The sequence below is a fragment of the Pinus tabuliformis genome, chromosome 5_1 (genome assembly GCF_031772625.1).
Source record: "Pinus tabuliformis cultivar Carrire ecotype Pingquan chromosome 5_1, CPIR1, whole genome shotgun sequence".
Taxonomy (NCBI): Eukaryota; Viridiplantae; Streptophyta; class Pinopsida; order Pinales; family Pinaceae; genus Pinus; species Pinus tabuliformis.
In genome coordinates, this window is record NC_142305.1 from 78,298,540 (window position 1) to 78,318,837 (window position 20,298).

General features: G+C 37.0%; 1 protein-coding gene across 2 annotated transcripts in view; it reads left to right on the forward strand.

The window, feature by feature from the left end:
* Positions 1 to 20,298, forward strand: part of SWC2 (DNA binding protein SWC2) — a 271,223-nt gene that overhangs the window by 53,377 nt on the left and 197,548 nt on the right. For both annotated transcript variants that reach the window (XR_016260632.1, XM_089431761.1), the window contains exons 8-9: positions 15,606 to 15,725; positions 16,923 to 16,991. Coding sequence is in view for 1 of the 2 variants with exons in the window: in XM_089431761.1 (XP_089287887.1) it covers positions 15,606 to 15,725; positions 16,923 to 16,991 (189 nt within the window). In the remaining variant the exon portion in view is untranslated. The remainder of the gene's footprint in view (positions 1 to 15,605; positions 15,726 to 16,922; positions 16,992 to 20,298) is intronic.

A 20,298-nucleotide genomic window follows, 5' to 3' on the forward strand; every position in this document is an offset into this window, starting at 1 on the left:
CACAAGTGGCAAGCTCTTCATCAACAGAAAGGAATTGGAGCACTTATGGTTTTATTCATTCTGTGAAGCGCAATAGGTTGGGCTCACAGAATGCAAAAGATCTTGTTTATGTGCACTCCAACCTTCGCCTTGCATCTCGTAGGGGTCCAAAATACAATAGTGGCCCTTCTAAAGAATGGGATGTCGATGCAGATAGTCCTGCTTTGGATCTCTCTCTTGCTACCCTGAATATTGAGGTCCAGCCTGGAAGTGGAATTGGCCCATCATCTTCTTCAGCACCACCATCCACTGTTGAGCATGCTTCTGCTTCTATTTTTGATGAGGATTAGTCTTTTGTCTCTATAGTTCATGCAACTTTATAGTCTTTATTGTACTTGTAGCCTCATATATATAATAAAGGCTGATTTGGAGATTTGGATATATAATAAAGGTTGATTTTGGATATTCCGATATTGTTATTTTCATTATGTGATCATTCATGAGTAAATGTGATGTAAGTTAAATCATAATGTTTAAACTTTAAATTTAACAAATTATAATGTATCATGTATGCTTTATGATTGCACATAACATTTCTTAAATGTCCTAAATTCAAATATATATATATATATATATTCGTGTTTCCTCGTTTCCAAAATTTGGTGGGGTCGCGTTTCGTACCCGTGCCCGTTTTGTAAACTTGTACCCATTTCCCCGTTTCATGCAACTTAGATTCAAATATTTTGATATAATATATTGCTGCCCTATCATGGATATTTATATATTTAAGATCTTCTGAAGTAGTTTGATGCGTATACAGACTTTGTTCGCTACATTGGTATCAGAACGTAAATGAACTTTGTTCGTTACATTGGTATCAAAGCCATGTTGGCTGATCCTAGCCTTTGGCCATCAACTTCTGTCAACTTTGTTGCTGTGTGATCAAGCGTTTTGCTACATGGTTGGAGTTTCTCCATTCTGCCGATTTTTGCCATTTTAGGCCTTTCGCCGTAAAAGAAAGAAATAAATAAAAAAAAGTCAATATATATTAAGAAAAAATAAAGTGAAAAAAAGGTTGTAAAAAAAAATAAAAAATAGAAGAGAGAAAAAGAAAGCATTAAAAAAGGAAAAGACTATATATATATATATATATATATATATATATATATATATATATATATATATATATATATATATATAGGAAATACAAAAAAATCCAAGTAATAAAAAAAATTAGAAAGAAAAACATATATGTATATATATATCTCTATGTATGTATGTATCTATATATAAGGTAGAGAAGGAAAAAAGTAAAAAAAGAACTCAAAGTAAAAAATAAATCAAAATCAAAATCAACACAGTTGTCGGAATCCGCCACTAGCATTGCTTGACAGCGAACCTGCATCCACTCCCGTAGTGCAACAACCCTTGTTGCGTTGCCTGACGACCAAGTCCATAATCCCACCATTGTCATCGACTAAGTCTACCATCCTATCATTGCAGCGACAAACTGTCCCCACAACTTATCTCGGCCATTCAACATTCATCTTTCGACCCCACATTTCCATTGACTGTGCATTTCATTAACTACCACTCCACGTCATTCCACTGCTCGTGCAACCACTTTACACAGTGGCCACAACTCCAATTCTGTCATCAGTATCATGTGCTGTTCCATCGTCACCACTCGCCTGCCCTCTCACAGTCCCTCTCGCAGCCCCTGCACAACCTTGTCGTCTGCCACTGCGTCCCAGTTATTTGTCCTACCTTATACCAACGTACGTTGAATTCCGTACAATCGAATTCTAGAGAAAAACAACACCCGTTTGTATAACTTTTGTCAAAAAGTGGTTCCAACAACTGTTGACACAAGATTGGCCATTACTGGTTGACAAAATCGTGGAAATTGTGAGGCTAACAAGGTGATTGAGAAGGAGTCGTTTCCAAGAATCGTGTTGTTTGGTACAGTCACTTAAATTTAATTAGGTTCTTATAAGAGTATTAGAACCTTTTTGCCTTTTTAAAGTTAAAATATTATTTGATTTTGTCATATGATATAAATGTTGATTTAAAATATATATATCTATATATATGAGAGAATATTTAAGGTTAAAAATATAAAGGTTGAATAAAAAAGAAGTGAAAGGTAGAGTTAAAAAAAAGGGGGCAAAAGTATTTAATATTCGATGAACAAAATGAAGTCTAATTTGAAAATGATGAAGGAAGAAAAAATGGAGATTAGTGATGGAAGATTTCCTAAAACTTTTAGAATGTGTGTTAATGCACTATTTAAAATCAAAGGATCACTTGCAGGAAAGGATGTTATAATCTCTATTGATCCTACTCAGGATAAAAATTATGTTAGTACTGAATGTGCTAACCAATTAGTGATTCCTGAATCGAACATAATTGAAATGATGGATTCAATGAATAATAAACAATATAACATAAACAATCTACAACTATGCATTGGAGACTATATTTTTGCCTTGCAATTCATCTCTAAAACCTTATTTTGTGACAATAGTGATATAATTTTGGGTTCGCCCTAGATGGAATCACTAGGGTCCTTTGTCCTAAATATGAAAAAGAAGTTTTTGACATTTTCCCACAAAAAGGAAACAATCACGCTATAAGACATTGCTTTGAAGCCGGATTTAGTGACGCCATAAGACATACAAGATATCTCAAAAGTAATTCTTCAAGAAAGTAAAAAAGCAATGCGAAATAAGCAAAGGGAAGTTGACCAAATTATCGTTGACAAAAACGAAGAAATTACTCATCTTAAGGACGATAGGGAGAAATTACTCACTCAAATTAAGAAACTTAAAAATGATAAGCAATCATTGAAAAATAAATTAGAAGAACTCATCATGAAAGATGTATCGAAGTCGTCAGAAAAGGAACAAATACCGATTCAGTCAATATCACAACTCAAGAAGAAGATAAACCAATTGAGGTGAGGACGTACTCGAAAGTTGTAGTCCAAACAACATAAATTTCAAGTAAAGATCTCGTCAAGCAACCTCTGTACCTGAAATAAATCGGATACCTCCAATAAACCAAGAAATCACCACCAACAAATTAAGGCAAGATCAAACCACAAGAACTCCTTATCAACATCCGAATCACAAGAGCAGACAACTCAATCAGTCTGCATATCAGTATCACTCAAAACAAAAACAACGAACTTATGTCCCAAAGACCACTGATGCGAGTGAAATTTAGTCTTGTGATAAAAATTCATGCAAAATATCCAGTAATCGTAAGATTCCATAGGAGATCAATTTAGGATGGTCAGATCCCTTTTTAGTTCGACAATTTTATTTATTGCTCCAAGGATCTTATCATATTATGTCAACGAAGATGACAGATCGAAGAATTCCAAAAAGTGAAAATAAATTTCAGAGACATATAGCAAATGATACTTCTTAGTGAGCAATAAGCTTTGAGGAAAAAACTTTTTGAAGAGGAAGGCAATGTGTTATGAATATAATTATGTAAAAAGTAATAAATATGGATAATAAATAATAAACATAATAATATGTAAATAAGTAATAATTAGTTAAACAAAGGGGCATGTCTAAGGAGACATGACCATTCATTAAGGGACACTTGCTTGGTATATAAGAAAGACCCTCACTCTCAATTGTATCATCATTCTTATTTGTACATTTAATATGTAATCTTGTATCCCATTGGAGATCTACATATTCCAAGTTTTCTGGAGTATTTAACATGAAGGTCGAACTTTGTTCTCTTCATTTGGTATCAGCGCTGTTTGATCCTCTGGCCGCTTAGTCGTTGCACAGAGCCGTGTTCTTCGATCTAGGTCGTTGACTGTCAAATTCGTCAACATTGTTGCCGTTGAAGCGTTTCGCTACAAGATTTTGGAGGTTCTCCATTTTCCCTATTAGGCCCTTGGCCGTTTAAAGAAAAAATGTAATATTAATATTAAAAAAAAGAAAAAAAGAAAAAAAATAAAAAATTTTATATAAGAAAATACAAAAAAAAAAAAAAATTTATATAAGAAAATACAAATAAAAAAAATAAAAAATTATATAAATCATATGAAACCAAAAACAAACAAACATTACATGTCCAAATAGTGTCGAGATCTACACAGCGGCCAACGCTCATCGAAGATCCACCACCACAAGCGTGCAACGAGCATCCAGCACCATTATCCAACGATTCTCCAGCCAGCACCATCGATCTATAGCAACCTTCTGCCGTAGTTTGACTGTATGACAAACTGCCAACCCGCCGCTGTCAGCCTACCTTTGGTCGCCCTTCTTTTCGTGAGTCGTCTACCCCCCTAATTGTTGCCTCACTTCATACTCGGCTACACTTACTATCTGAAACTTCTCCTTGCTGTTCGACATCAAACTGCCCTTGATCAACCACCATAGCTTCGCCATTGATCAATGACGGTCCCCCCTCTGCGTCTAACCACATCCTTGATACCTCCACCTGTCGTAGTCCACCCACGCCTTGCCCACCATTACTGCACAAACGACCTCCTATGCACCCACTGCATCCACGCTCTACGTCCCTGCTGCCGAGCCGCCATTGCCATTACCTTCCATCTGTGCCTGCTCCGTCATCGTTCAAACTGCTCGACGTCACCGTTCCATTGTTCATAATTAAATTCCAATTGACGTGTTGGTACATTTTACAATTACAATTGAATTAATGAATGTCATATGTCATTAATTAAATTGCAGGAAAATCACTCTTCATTCCAAAACGCTACCAACATTTAAGTCTGTCGTTGTTCATACCTGATGCCACTCAATTCCATTCACGCAAACCAAATTGAATAACTAATCTGCACTGTTTTTTTCACTTCACCAACCAATGATTCTGCAGGAATTACTAAATAATCCCCAAAAGTTCTATTTCACAAAAAAATAAGAGGTAAAGTTAAAAATTATATATATATATATAAAATCAACCTTTGTATCATATATAGGAAAATCGACCTTCCTTCATTTCTGGATTAGACTCCATTTGCTTATCTTTTAACATTTCTTTTTTCTTTTTTCCTTTCTTTAAATATTTTTAATATCTCCTAAATAACTTTTATTCCTTTTCTTTAAACACTTTTGTTTTTTATATATAATAAAAAAATAAAATAAAAAACAAAAGTGTTTAAAGAAAAGGAATAAAAGTTATTTAGGAGATATTAAAAATATTTAAAGAAAGGAAAAAAGAAAAAAGAAATGTTAAAAGATAAGCAAATGGAGTATAATCCAGAAATGAAGGAAGGTCGATTTTCCTATAAAAGTATTCGAATTGCAGATTGTAGATTAATTACATTAAAAGGGAATACCCAAGGGAAGGAGATTAATATCACTATCAACACAAGTTGCCAGGAAAATTACATCAATGTTAATCTGGAAAATCAACTATTAATTCTAGAGTCAAACATAGGGGAAAGAACATATATTTTTGGCAAAAAACAATATGGAATTAATGATTTACAAGTGACAATTGATCATTATGAGTACATATCTCAATTTCCTGTCATAACTGTGCTTGACAAAGAAGTTGACATAATTCTCGGTCGACCTTGGTTCAAGGAATTAGGTACGTTCATTCTAAACACATAAAACAAATTCTTGATGTTTCCTTACAAGAGGAATATGACCACCTTCCAGGATGTGACAATGAAGTTAGAATCGATAAAGCCTTCATCAAAAGACTTAAAGGATATTTCAGAGTTAATGTTTCAAGGTAATAAAAAAATTATACCAAAGAAGCAGTAAGAGCTTGAAGAAGTCATCTCCAGTAAAGACAGAGAAAATTCATGCCTCAGAGAACACAATGGAAAATTACTCGAACAAGTTAAGAAAGTTAGGGTCATAAAGAAAGAACTCAAGAAGCACTTCTTGGAACAAGAAGAAGAAAATCTACGTTTAAAGAACCTTAATCAAACATTATTAGAACAAATCAAAAGTTTAAAAGATGATGTGGCTACTAAGAATAAAATCAACAATCTAGAAAACAAAGAGGTTTTACATCTAAGGAATCATAACCAAAACCTCCTTACACAAATAAAGAAGCTTAAACGTGACAAGAAGTCACTAAACGACAAGTTAGGACAACTTCAAGAAGTAGTATCGAAGTCTCCAGGTATTTCAATCCAAGTTGAAGAAAATGGAATGAATACCGATTTAGTGAATATCACAACTCAAGAAAAAGACACGTCAGTTAAAGAAAAAACACACTTAGATGTTGAGATGAAGGAAATTTCAAATGAAGATTTTGTAACCAACTTGATGACATCAGACCTTGAAGTAAATCAGAATCTAGCCACACACATGATAAGGGAAACCAATAGAACTCTTTATCTACATCCGAATCACAAGAACACACATCTCAATCAATCTACAAATCCATATCACCAAGAACATAAACAACAAACTTATTTTATGAAGAATATTGAAGTACACACAACTCAGTCTAGTAATAACAATTCATCACAAGCTTCCAGCAATCAAAAGATTTCACAAAATATTAATTTAGGATGATCAGATCCTTCCTCTGTGCTAAAATTTTATATATCACTCCAAGGATCATATCAACTTGTATCAACAAAGATGACTGTCTCGAGACGAGAAGACATTCGTAGCAGAAAAAGAGATCAAGTCATTTCGTCAACAAGCTTTGAGAACAAAGCTTTTGAAGAGGAAGGCAATGTTATGAATATAATTATGTAAAAAGTAATAAATATAGATAATAAATAATAAACATAATAATATGTAAATAACTAATAATTAGTTAAACAAAGGGGCATGTCTAAGGAGACACGACTATTCATTAAGGGACACCTGCTTGGTATATAAGCAAGTCCCTCACTCTCAATTGTATCATCATTCTTATTCGTACCTTTAATATATAATTTTGTATCCCAATGGAGATCTACATATTCCAAGTCTTCTGGAGTATTTAACGTGAAGGTCAAACTTTGTTCGCTTCACAATGTTATGAATAAAATATATATAAATGATATAAATATAAATAATAATGATAATTATAATAATGGTTAATTAATTAGTGGTTGGTATAGAAGAGGCATTTCTCTAAGGACATGACTAATCATGAAAGGGTACTTGCCTAGGTATATATTCAAGACCCTCAGTTGTAATCTCATATCTCACTTGTATTCAAATATTCTTATATAATATATTACTGCCCTATCATGGATATTTATATATTTTAGATCTTCTGAAGTAGTTTGCTGCGTATACGAACTTTGTTTGTTACATTGGTTTCAGAGTGTATATGAACTTTGTTCGTTACATTGGTATCAGAGGATTACTCTAAGTATACGAACCTTGTTTGTTACAAAGGCTCAAGCATATACTCAGCAAGAGTGATCAATGTTCGAAAAGGAGGATTGTATAGATTGATAGGACGTCCAGGTTCGTGCCTGATGATTGGAAGAGCTTACGGTTCAGAGGGAATAAACAATTAGGTGGAGTGGAAGGAGCCACCTTCTAAGAGGATGTCACTGGTTGACATTGTCATAATAGACACTCAAAGACGGGAAGTATATAGGAGCAATATGCCTTCTATGAGGGAATTGTCACCCACCATAAGTGGGTAACCCCTTGGAGAAACTTTTTTCCCATTCATCCCTTCTAGCCGGTAGCCAACAACCCTTAAGAGCCACTAGTAGTTGATGATGATGTGCCATTTATGGCTGTGCCACCTGCATCAGTTATATGTTTCCTCAACCATTTGCCAAGAGCACATGTTGGAAGGTGGGCTTTTGATCATAAGGTACTTTATTCATTTTGCAATCGAGTGCTTATTCTTGTTTGTATTTGCGCATTTTGATGTGGATTATGGGGTAACATGGAAGAAAGAAGGGTCTTGAGCATGATCTTGCTCGCTCACCTTAAAAGGGGGGGTTAATTTTCAACCCTAGTCCAGTGGGACCTCCCCTAATGGCCCAACGGGTATAAGAGTGGCTCTACTTGGGAAGCCATGATTGAGATAACGTAGCCCCATCTCCCCCTCTTCCATACTTACCACTTTCCATCTTACATTAGGGGCCCCTATTCCACCTCCATTCTTTGAGCTCAATAGACCACTGTTTCACTGAGATTTGGCACCCACACACCCTCATACTTGAGTAGGGCTTGGAAATGTACCTTGGAAGGCTGATGCAGCTGAAAGAACAAAAAGAGCATATAATGTCCAAAAAAAAGAAAAGAAATTAAAATGCAAAAGATGGCCGGGACATTAAAAAAATAGTACATGGTCAAAAGCTAAGCACGAGTTCTACCTCACTCATATGGCCATCACCCGGTTCTTGGGCCAATGTTTCCCTATCTCTTAAAAGACAAGGAACCCTTGCATTTCCCAACCCCTGATGGGCGATGAATTGCCCCATATTTACGAGGGTGATAACTACTATACATCATACAAAGCAAGCTCTAACCCTTCGAGCTATGAGCAATAATACAATGAAAAATCAAGAAAATGTAGCATAAGAGGGGTGGAAAAACAAAAGCCGTGGTAACTCATGCATCCACGATTGCTCCATCCTCACATTTATACACCTAAGATGTGGAGGTTCCTTCTTGCTGGTCCCTTTCACTTTGGCACCTGACCATGAAGTCTTTTCCTCTCCATTCCATCATTATTCACATGGCACTTATCGATTGAAGTGTGGATCAAGGACATGTCATTCCCCTTATGGGTTGGAAGCACCTAATAAGGTTATCCACTAGCTAATCCTACTAACACCATTATGAGATTAGAGCCCCAAATTTGGAAGGGAAGCCTTATAAGAAATGTTAATTTGCCCATTACTTTCAAACTTGGTTCACTTAGATGCAAAAATGCTTATATGTACCTAATGGTGAAGTTGCAAGACTAGATATTGTGTGTGATTGACAGGTGGTTTCATTGGGTGCTGGGAAACTTCATTGGGGCATAAGTCCACCAGAGGAGCATATTGACACTCACAGGTAATGCGTTGAGAGCCATGTGACTTCGACATTTGTAGAGCATCATTTATATCCATAGGCACCTTCATCACCTTCAATGTTCTTGCACTTTCCCTATGTCATTGATGGGATAATGCACTTGGAACAACATGCCCCTAGCCGACTTAGTAGTATTACAAGGTCAGATAGTTGATCCAGGGCTCAGATGAGGTTTGTCTCATACCATGAGACATGGGAAGGCTAGCACCATCTTTAGAGCTGTCAATATTGGAGAGAAGTTAGGCATTCATACCACCGGGAGACCCATGAGACCCATTTTGTGCCCCAAATCGAAATTTGGGGTCCATAGGATGATTATGACAAAGATCTAGGGGCCAACCCCTAGATGGTGAATTTAGAGGGCTGCTACACAAGTCAAGGCACTCAAGGTCCTTAATGCAAGCCCTAAGGAGGAACCCACTAGCATGACGTCAACATTTCAGCTCATACATGTGGATTTTTACTTTATTTCACAAAGGCAACTAGGTCAACTTGTGACCTAGACCTATACTTGCCCATTATTTTATGTTTAGAGGGGTTTGTAGGCTAGTTAGACACTTAGATGCCTCAGAAATTAAGGACTTTTCATTTGAACTTATCATCATCACACCTTTGGATTTTTTGCCTCGGTAAAGGAATTCGAACTTGTTCTCTTATGGGTTTATTGGATATCTTGGATGCATTTTGATATTCGGAGCTGATCTTGGATATTCTTTGGAGCTATTCTTTGGTCCAATGGATGGAAATCTTGCATGTTATCTTGTAAGTGCACTTAATTGTTGAATATTTATTTTTTGAAGCCTAATGTATGGAATAATTGATTTTAGGTTATGCTAAATTGTGCCTTAATTTTTTTAAAAATTAATTGAATTGCTATCTAGATGAATATTGTATGTATTACTCATACATAACACGTAATGAATTGTCCTCGTGGTGAACTCCTAGAAGCTCTCCCATGAAAATCCAATTTTCCATTGGCTAGGTAAATCCTTGAAATTTTGTTGCTAGAGCATCAAATTTTGGCCTCCTTGGAAACATTTTTGGCTAATATATTTCATCCTAGGCTCCATTCTCCCAAGGGACAAGGGATTGGTCCATTTGGTTGGTGATCATACTCTATTTTTTATCCATATTTCCTCTCTCGTAATTTGGCCCTTTCAAGGCCAAGCTAGGAAACTAGGGCTTGGTGCAAATCCCTAGGCAAGTAGAGTTTTGGTGGTTGGAGAGCCTAAACATCAAGGGCATAGTATTTTCCACAAAATCTATCCTTTTGGTGGGCATCCACTTCATTTTTTTCCATAAACTCTCTTGCCATATTTGTCGGCCTAAGAAGGAAACTCTAGTTTTGCCTTGCTTCAACTTAAGGGCTTTCTTGAAGGTTTCATGAGCCTTGGCATTGTTAGTACACATTGTTGGAAACCTTTTCTCTTAGCCTTGACCTTTCAAAACTCCAACACTCATCAAAATTTTCAAACCCTAGGTTTTGTGCCTTCTTTCCTAGGTCTCATCATAGAAAGCAAATTGTCTCCTTGTGGAACCTTGAACCTAAATTGTGCCTTTCTGGAAGAGCTCCTAGTGAGGTCATCTTACATATTAAGCTTAGAATATCTAACATAAGCGATCTCTTTTCCTACTAGGAGTCCTCCCATCGGTGAAAGTTTGTAAAGAGCAGGGGGTTTTGGTTGTGGCGACAGTAGGCCACTATCCCATTGTTGTATCTTGGTCTAGTTTATGCATTGTAGGGTTTCCCTGTGCAAGGCCTGCTAGATTTTGCGACAACAGGGACCATGCCAGACAACAAGGTATGCTTTAGTAACAGAGGGAGCAACAGTGGTGGGAGGATTTGCTTCCGTTACAAAGGGAGCAACCAAGATTGCCACAGGAAGATCTGCTTCAGTGTCAGAGGGAGCACCCAGTCAGGCTGACCAGAAAGCAGCTCTAGTGATGGATTCGATGAAGGAAGCTGGCCAATTTATGGTTGAGTCGAGGCTGGTACATTGGGTTGCAATGAAGGATGTGTTGAGGTATCTGCGTGGCATAGTTGGATATGCTTTGCGATATGTCTCATGTGGTGAAGTGGCGCTATAGTGATATACAGGTTCAGATTGGGCCGGGAGTGCAGAAGATAGAAAGAGCACCTCTTGGAGCTGCTTCAGTTTGGGATTAGCTATGATATCCTGGTTTAGCAGGAAGCATACTTCTGTTACACTTAGTATAGTAGAAGCAAAGTATATTGCAACTAGTGCCACAAGTCAAGAAGCAGTGTGGTTTTGGAAGCTACTTGCAGGGCTATTTGATTAGGTATTAGATACGACCTTGATATATTCTGATAATCAAAACTATGTCAAGCTTTTAGAGAATCCAATTTTTTTCATGATAGGTTGAAGCACATTGAGATTGAATATCATTTTCTTCGAGACATGGTGCAAAAGGGAGTAGTAAAGCTCTAGTACATATCCACAGACAAACAGATTGCAAACATTCTCACCAAGTATCTATCTAGAGCAAAGTCCGTGTACTTCAAAGACAAGCTTGGCATGATGCAAAATGTCTCCTTCATTGAGAGGGAGTGTTGATGTTTTTGCAACTTGCACAATAGGGTAGACATTCTCCCATGGGGTCGTGCCGATTTGACTTGGGGAGAATGATACATTTACCCATTAGACCACGTTGATTGGTTAAGGTTGAATGTCCCAAAGTATTGATGCTTACAGGATAGGGAAGACATTCTCCCACAAGGTCATTTGACTAGGGGAGAGTAATACATTCACCCATGGAGCCATGTTGATTTGGCTAGGGGTGAATGGCCCAGGGCAACTGCAACATAGGGCAGACATTCTTCCATTGGAGTCATGCTGATTTGGCATCCATAGAATCATGCTGATTTGACTAGGGAAGAATGATACATTCACCTAAGAAGCCATGCTGATTTGGTTGGGCATGTTGATTTGGGTAGGGGTGAATGGCCTAGGGGCAAACCTTCTCCTAAGAAGCCAAGTTGATTTGGTTGGGTCATGTTGATTTGACCAGGGGAGACTAATACGCTTACCTATGGAGCCATGCTGATTTGGCTAGGGGTAAATGGCCCAGGATACTCACATTGCTTGCTCTAGAATGGAGTGATGTATACCTATAGACATGCATGTGAGAAGATACGACATCAATATAGCAAGTTCATGAGATTTTCTAGTGGAGGAGATATTTCAGCTAAGGAGAATACCTTCCTTGCTAAGAGGGAGTGTTGATTTTTGTGTAGCACCTAGAGGTATTCCTGCATGGCTAAGGGTCTTCAAGTCGACCCAAGTTGCATTATGCAAATTATTATTTTGAAAAAGTCAAGTTAGTAAGCTAGTGAAGGAATGTGTCCCTTGGGTTGTCACACCCCTTTTGACTAGTATAAATAGATGATGTGACATCTCATTTGATCACCAAGCAAGGGCAAGTTTGAGCAAAAAGGAGATGTCTAATTTTGGAGTCTATTCTTTCTTCTCTTCATCATTTTATCTCTCTTGGACAACTGCACGTGTGAAGAAGGAAGATGAATTTGTGCAGGTCGCATTGACTAAAGTTGACTGAGTGTTTGACTAATTTTGGAGGTTGCACGTGCATATTTGACTACAATTTGAGTAGCCGCAAGCTGCACATGCAGACTATTGACTGCAGGGCCGAAGTTGACCAGGCCCAACTAATCACAAAGTTGACTGTTTGACCAGTGTTTACTTTTGGTTATTTTGGATGGTTTGAGCAATGTTGACTTGCTACTATTTTGACCAGATTTGACTAGTATTTTGACTTGGATATTGGCACTAGACAAATTGCTGATTTGTAAACCTTGCAGAAGAATAATTTCTCCTAAGAAAAGTTGCCGTGTTTTCTCCCAAGGTTGGGTTTCCTAGGGTAAAAACATTGTCTCTTTTGTGCATGGCTGTCTTTTTGTGATCTTTATTGTTTCCGTTGCATCTACTGTTGAGATTTTCTAAAGTGTAATTATTCAATGATAGTAGTGGCATAAAATACTGGTTGAAAATGTTTAAGAGGAATTACCTAGTAGAAAATTGTATTCTACTGCACTTGTCATGGAATTTTAACAACTAGGGAACTAGCAAGAGACATAAAAGACATGTAAAAGCTAAAGAACACAACTAACAATAGTTAGCTTCCTAGCAAATGGGAAGTACTTATCATACCAAATGTGAAGTTTACTCTTTAACCTCTAATGACATTGATTCCGCATAGATACTAGTAACAACCCCGTGTCAAAAGGAATGCCCAAATACCACAAAATGACCTTAGGTTGAATATATGTTCACGTTGCAAAAATCAAAGCTAGCAGTGAATCCATCACAACCAATCAAAAATTTGTCTTGTGATCATTGATCACAATGCCTAAAGCAAGCAAAATGTATGCAAGCATACATGGGCGCTATTAATTGAACCCCACCCAACACTCATAGAAAGGAGAGAATCATTTGCAAAATGGTTATGAACAATTTGGGAGTAGAATGCCTCATACATGCCTCGCAATATGAACACTCTCTAATAAGTAGCTTGGAGCATCTGTTGTCAGTAGGATACAAATAAGGAATAAGAGGGCACTGGTGATGGATGGGTTGATGCACGAAAATCCTTAATGACAAGGGTTTATTGATTGATACAAATCTTGATGTGTTGGTGAAGAGAGTGTTTAACATAGAGACACACCACATCCTAAAAAACAAACAAGTTAGCATATTTGAAATGAAAGGCTAGTGAACCTGATGTTATGCTTTGTTAAAGCCAATTTTTGGGAAAAAAGATTGTTGAGTAGTCCTTTTGGGAAAAGAGATTGTTGAGTAGTCCTTTAAGCCCACTCCAAGGTCTTCCATGTTGAAATCATGGTGTCAAGAATGAATCTCCCTTAAATTAAACTAGTATGCTCTTGGCAAAGCACTTTTTGTGCAATGACTGGATCCTTAGGGCTAATGTGTTGGCCATAATTTTATATGCAACATAGAACAAAGTAATAGGTTGCCATCCCTTAATTCAATATCTAGCTATGTTCTTGGGAATTTGCTTATTAGGCCCTAATTGAGAAACTCTGGTTGTTTTGAGGTGAATGCTTCAGTATCCGTACAACCAAAATCATCACTAATGGTGTTCCACGTGTTCTTGTAAAAATCAGGAGGAAGGCTATCCATACCCGAGGACATACCATTAGCATGCAGGCTAGTGCAACATAGAGCTTCTCCCTTGAAAAATCTCTATCCAACTTATCCTGCTCACCACTAGAAACCTTGAGGGGGAGAACCCTACACCAAGAATTTGTAATAGCCAACACTTGATTTGTTAGAGCATACGGGGAAAACATATTTTGAAAATGAAAACTAAACATACCATGGACCTTAGAGGGTTCCTCTTCAAGAGAACCATTTTCCCTATGCAAATTATTCGCTATGTTATAAACTACCTTCCTCTTGGGGAAGTCAAGTGTACTTTGTTCAAGGGAAGTTTGATGACCATAAGTTGTTGATCTCAAGTCCTAGTTGTTCTTGTATTAGGGCTAATTGTAAGGGCCGTGATCCCTGGTATGAGAGCTCTATGTTTGTTGTATTAAAGTTGTAATATAACAAGTTTTGGGTTGAATAATTGTCGTGTACTATATCGATTCACTGCTGTACGTATTCCATTGTGCAAGTGCTCGTGTTGTGAATGTTTTGTGTGTTTGTGATCGTGTCTTAGGCACAAACCTGATTCTGAATTGCCAAAGAAAAATCAACTTCAACCACTGGAAAGACACCTCATGATACTGATCCATATATGCTTTAGAATCTCACAGGCATTGGTTACTGATAAAGAAAGAATTGGGCCATTGATAGAGGGGGGAGGGGGCGGGCAATCTCTATACTGGGGCATAGGCTTCATGGAATGTAAGATATATTGATCACTCAATTCAATTGATGATCTTATGATTAATCATTCGGTTGCATGCAGATTGTAATAATTTTGGCTTTTGTGTAGAAGTCTCACCTTATACAATTCATCTTTAACTGCAAAGTTTGCTTTGATTGATCTTATTTTTGGACATGTGTTAAATTGTTTGTAGTGGAAAAATTTAAAATTATCCTTATCTGAATTCCATGTTTCAGAATCTTTAATTCAAGGTATATGTTTGTACTTGTCTTGAATTTCATGCTTGAGTAAATTATTCCTCAGAGTTGAGGAATGTCTTTGACATCACTTTGTATTTATCTTCCATGATTGAAATTTTCTTTATTTTATTTGGTAGACAGGAGTTACCTTTTGGTGCTCCTAAGGCTGTTATCGCTTGGTGATGATTTATTGTTCCATTGGTCTATTTTGGCCATTAATAATCGTTCTAAGTTATTTTATTTCTTTGACCCATATATGAATGCTTCTATGTTTAAATGGTCTTGAACAATAATTGGTTTTAGAAGACGCATCAGCCTCTAAAAGAAACCTCCAAAAGAAATGTTTATGGCTAAGTTTCAAAATGCCTTTATGATCTTTGTTTCATATATTATGATTGCTGCTGACCTTCACAATGCCCTTTTTTTCTCTGTCAAATCGCCAAAATGTCTTTTTTTTTCATTGGAGAACTGAATAACACTGATACCTCTTCAGAGATCATGAACCTGCGAAATTTGGAAAGAATGCTGGCACGTGAGGAGGAAGTTAAGAAAAAGGCCATTGTCCATAAATCTGTGTATGCAGGTCCACTGATATCTTTTCACTCGAAAGATGGTTAGTATCTTTTTCTTGCACAGGTTCGTATTCATGATTTAATATATCCTGATTACAAACTGGCTCCTATCTTTAAACCATGGTTGGAAAATTTAGGCATTCCATATAGTTGGAGTGTTCTGTTTTCTTGTGTGTACCATGTTGGTATATTTTGTGTTCATCTTCATTATGTAATGATATTAATTACATATTCTCAATTAACAGTGCAATTTAAATTTTAAATATAATATTATTTAAGGTCAAAACTCAAAGGTCGTGGCTTTATTTTTAGGGTCTCATGGAGAAAATAGGCCCCTGTAATTTTAGATTAATTTATCATGTCTGCCTGGAATGCTCCTTATTGAGCATAGCCTGCACGATTTCCTTGACGTTTGCCAGTCTCCCACAAACTTATTATGTTGGATTTTGGATTCCTATTCAAATAGTGCCAAAGAAGATTAGATATCTCTTTGTTTTTTCTTTTTTGAGATTCAGGTTTTTGGCATGGAGTCACTTAGAGGGGGGTGGTTTTCTTTACTTGTGCTCTCATTGGCTGGTTATTGAGGATGAGGTTTTCAAACTCCACCTTTGAAATGCTGTTAGAGAGGACATGAACTTCATAATTTATGAGTTGAAGATGTTCTTGCAATTTGAAATTAGGGTCTGTTTGGAGACTGTCCATAATGTCAGAACTGCCATGTTGCCACTTCCTGGGTGTATGCCTAATATCGCTGTGTGTTGAACCCACTGGGTTTTGTCTGCTCAATGGGTTTCTGTGGAAAAGATTGTTGTAAAGCTTACCTGCAATGAGGTTCTTCACCTCCTTGTTCAAGGGGTAGTGATGTTGAGTCTCTCATGGTGGCATCCGGGCTCATTTGCCGGCTTAGCATTTGTAGATTGAGACTTCCCTGGCACACCTGTTGTCTACTTGCTGCAACCACGTTGACACATGATGTACTTGTCTGTTCCCTAAGTAATATATGAAGATTTTAAGAGAAAGAAAAAATAAACTCAGACAACCCTATACGTATACTTGTTCACTCATTTTTAGCATGTAACTGTTTGGTTTTTGGATCTTATCTTTTTTTTTGTTGTTGTTGTTTATTTCGTTAATTTTTATTTTTTATTTTTAGTGTATATGCTTATTAAGCTTTAATAAAATATGGGTTTAGTTTGATTGAATTTTTCAACTTGTTTGTTGAATATCGTATTTTTCAGGCAAGAATACTCTGGAGTTTACAAAGGTTTCAGCATTTCCACCAGATTTATTTTCAAAATCTGTTCCCTGTAAGTGTTTCTGGTTATAATACTAGCAAGAACATGAGTTATTTTGTGAAACCAACAATTGTTAGAATAGTGTGGCTTTTAATCAAATTATGGAGAATGAAATGCATATAGGGACAAGTTGCTATTCTGTTAATATATTCATGATTGGAGATCCTGCTAGTGTGCTTGGCTCATGCAATCTATAAATTGTCCTATTTAGTTCTTGCTGAGCATTTTCAAGCATAGAGCAAACTAGTGATACCCATTAAAGGTTTAGATTTCCTTGATTAATTGGTGGATATAATTTTATTTTTATTCATGGCCAATTTGTATAGCATCTTAAAGCAATAAGATGTGTCCTCAGATTTTAAACCTCCGAGTAAACCTCCGAGTGTGTGTGATATCTTGCATTCCATGATTGTTGTTTAAGACCCATAGTTTTCGTTCCATTAATTGCAATAGTAGTTCTCAATCCATAAAGAAAAAGTCCCCTTGTGTTGAGTTCCCAAATCAATTGAATAACCACCTTGTTCCCTTTAATAACCACCTCGTTCCCAAATAAATCCGATACTGGTACTGGCTAAAAGACTAAGTGGATATTGTTCCCACTGCTGATCGTACATGGATTTTGTCGTCTGATCAGTAACGCGAAAATGGTTCTTGCTTCATAATTATTGTTTTGGTATTTTCACTTATGGAAATTGTGGTGCTACTGTTTTTAATAATGGGTTTTCTTGTTGAGTAAGACAAGTGAGTGTTTGAAGAACAACTTTTTGATGTCAAGAGTGTTAAAGTAAATGACTATAATGCTCATATATGCTTGTACTTGGTGTAGTTTTGATCCGGACTTATGCAGGAACGCAACAAAATACAAATATTCGCATAAACACAGATGAAGTATTCAGTGATTTCAAACTTACAACAATGGAACAAGAAAATCTTTAATTGATTGAACTTTGATCCTATGAGCCCTTTCTTCCCCTTTCTTGTACTTTGATAGCCCTTGAGTCTTGTCCTTGCTAGGTTCAGTAATTTCCCCAGTAACATACTCCATTACTTCTTGTTCTGTGAGTATCAGGTCAATCCTTTTCTTCCATGCTAAATAATTTGATGCTTCAACGAGCTTGTTGCTCTCCTTGCAGAAAGAACCCATATGACTTGTAGATTCAAACATGATGTTATAATATGATACTTGATAACCAAGATTTTGTTTGATGATGTCTGCAACCTTCTTGATGCCTTCAAGATCTTTTAAGAGACTACCTTGAAATATGTTCCCTAGGATTCCTCCAACAACTTCCAAGTGTGATGAATGATAAGATCCTTTGATGCTTCCTTTAAAGATGTCTACCAATGAGTCTTCAACTGTTAATTTATGGTATGTTCTATGCTTAGTGCAGTTTACTTCAATTTCTTCTTATTAGCCACTGTTCAGAAATCACATTAACATAAAGTAAAATGCTGATAGAACATTAATAGATTGACAGAAAACAAGCCAAGACAAGAGACACCAGATGTGGCAGTTAACCAGGGACAAATCCTAATGTGGGGAACCCTTTGATCAATTCTTCTATAAATCTGTAATTTTATGACAGCAGCAGCAAACCCTAATCAATGAAGTCAAAGCTGTGCAAACAAGATAGAATTGACCTCCAATTTGCTTGGTCAATATCCCAGTCAACTCAGCCTTCAACAACAAGAAGAGGCAGCCCATAAACAGTCTGTAAAACCCAGTCAAATGAAGTCAACCTGCTGCCAGCAATTAGGGCAGTCAACGCTGGTCAAACAAGAGGTCATAATGCCGCGGTTTGCGTGCCAAAATCTGCGGCCTGCCTAGGAGAGACAGCGACACCAAAACCGCACTCAAGAAAAGTCCACGCTGGTCAAAGATACATCTGCAGCCCTGGTCAACGCAGTCAAATAGTTCTGTGTCCTCAAATCTACGTCCTTTAACTTTGTCTTTTTGCGTCCTCCTCCTTCCCATGTGTGTGCTGCTCCTTGTGTGTAAACCCAATCAACGAAGGAGAGAAGAATGTGAGAGATGAGATGAGTGAATAATGCCTCAACCTAACTTGTATTTATTTGAAACGTTGAGCATGTGTGCCACACATTTAGCTGCTAGCCGACCTTGATAATTTGTTAAGTAAATACAAATAAATTCATATCTCCATAAATACTTGTCGGAATTGGATGATCGTTAGATCAATCCTACACCTCTCGATGAGAGGAATCCAAGAAAAATATTAGCTGCCATAAATAAGATGACCAACATGGAGTTTGGCCCTAGTTGCCAATTTTAACACTCCCTCTTAATTAGGGAGAACTCCATTTGCTAATCCATCTGACTGTCGGTATTATCTCTGCCATCAAATGCACTGCCTTGCACTGCTCGGCTCTGCTCTGCTGAACTATGAAGAAGAAGAAATGATCGAGGATGTATCATACCATCCTCCACTGACTCGAAGTCAGTCCCAGAGAGTGTGTCATACCACTCTTACTGATCCCAGATCGGTGTCAGAAGAGAGTGTCTCAAACCACTCATACTGATCCCAGATCAGTGTCATTGATCCCAGATCAATGGAGGTCATCCTAGCATAGGGAGTACGATAGATCAGTGTTGTGAAAAGCGCGATAAAATCACGATTTAATGAAAAAATCGCGCTTTTTTCAGGGTGGCGATCAAATCGCGATTTTTATGCCAAAAAATCACCAATTTATTTATTTTTCTTCTTTCTCCCCCCGAAAAATCGCGGGGTTGCCGGGCAGTGCGATTTATAATGCGTTTTTTGTTTGTCATTTGGACAGTGGGCGCGCACGGAAGGAGGAGGATGTGTTGGAGAGCAGCTGAAGAGGGTTTGTGACCAAATCTAAGTGCTTAGAGGACAAATTCAAGAGGAGACCACTGATTTCTCCATAGAAACAGTGTGTGGATTAATTTTTTTTTGTTTTCCTTGTTTAAAAACATTGTTTTTCTATGTTTTTCATTGTTTTTGGTTGGGAAACTTCATATGGGCACCATTTTTCTTTTGTTTTCATTGTTTTTAAAGAATTTTTTGTATTTTTTCATTGATTTGAGATGGGTAACTTGGTATGACTATGGGAACCAATTTTTTTTTTGTTTTCATTTTTTTTAAACATTGTTTATGTTTTTCATTGTTTTTGGCATTTGCCATTTGGTTGGGTAACTTGGGTTTGGAACTTTGGATTCTAGAAATTTGTAACTTGTAATTTTGTAAATGCTAAATTGTAATCCTAATTTCCTATTTTCTAATCCTTATTTTCCCATAGGTTTGCAAATTCAAAGTTCAAAAACAATCATGCCAAGGAA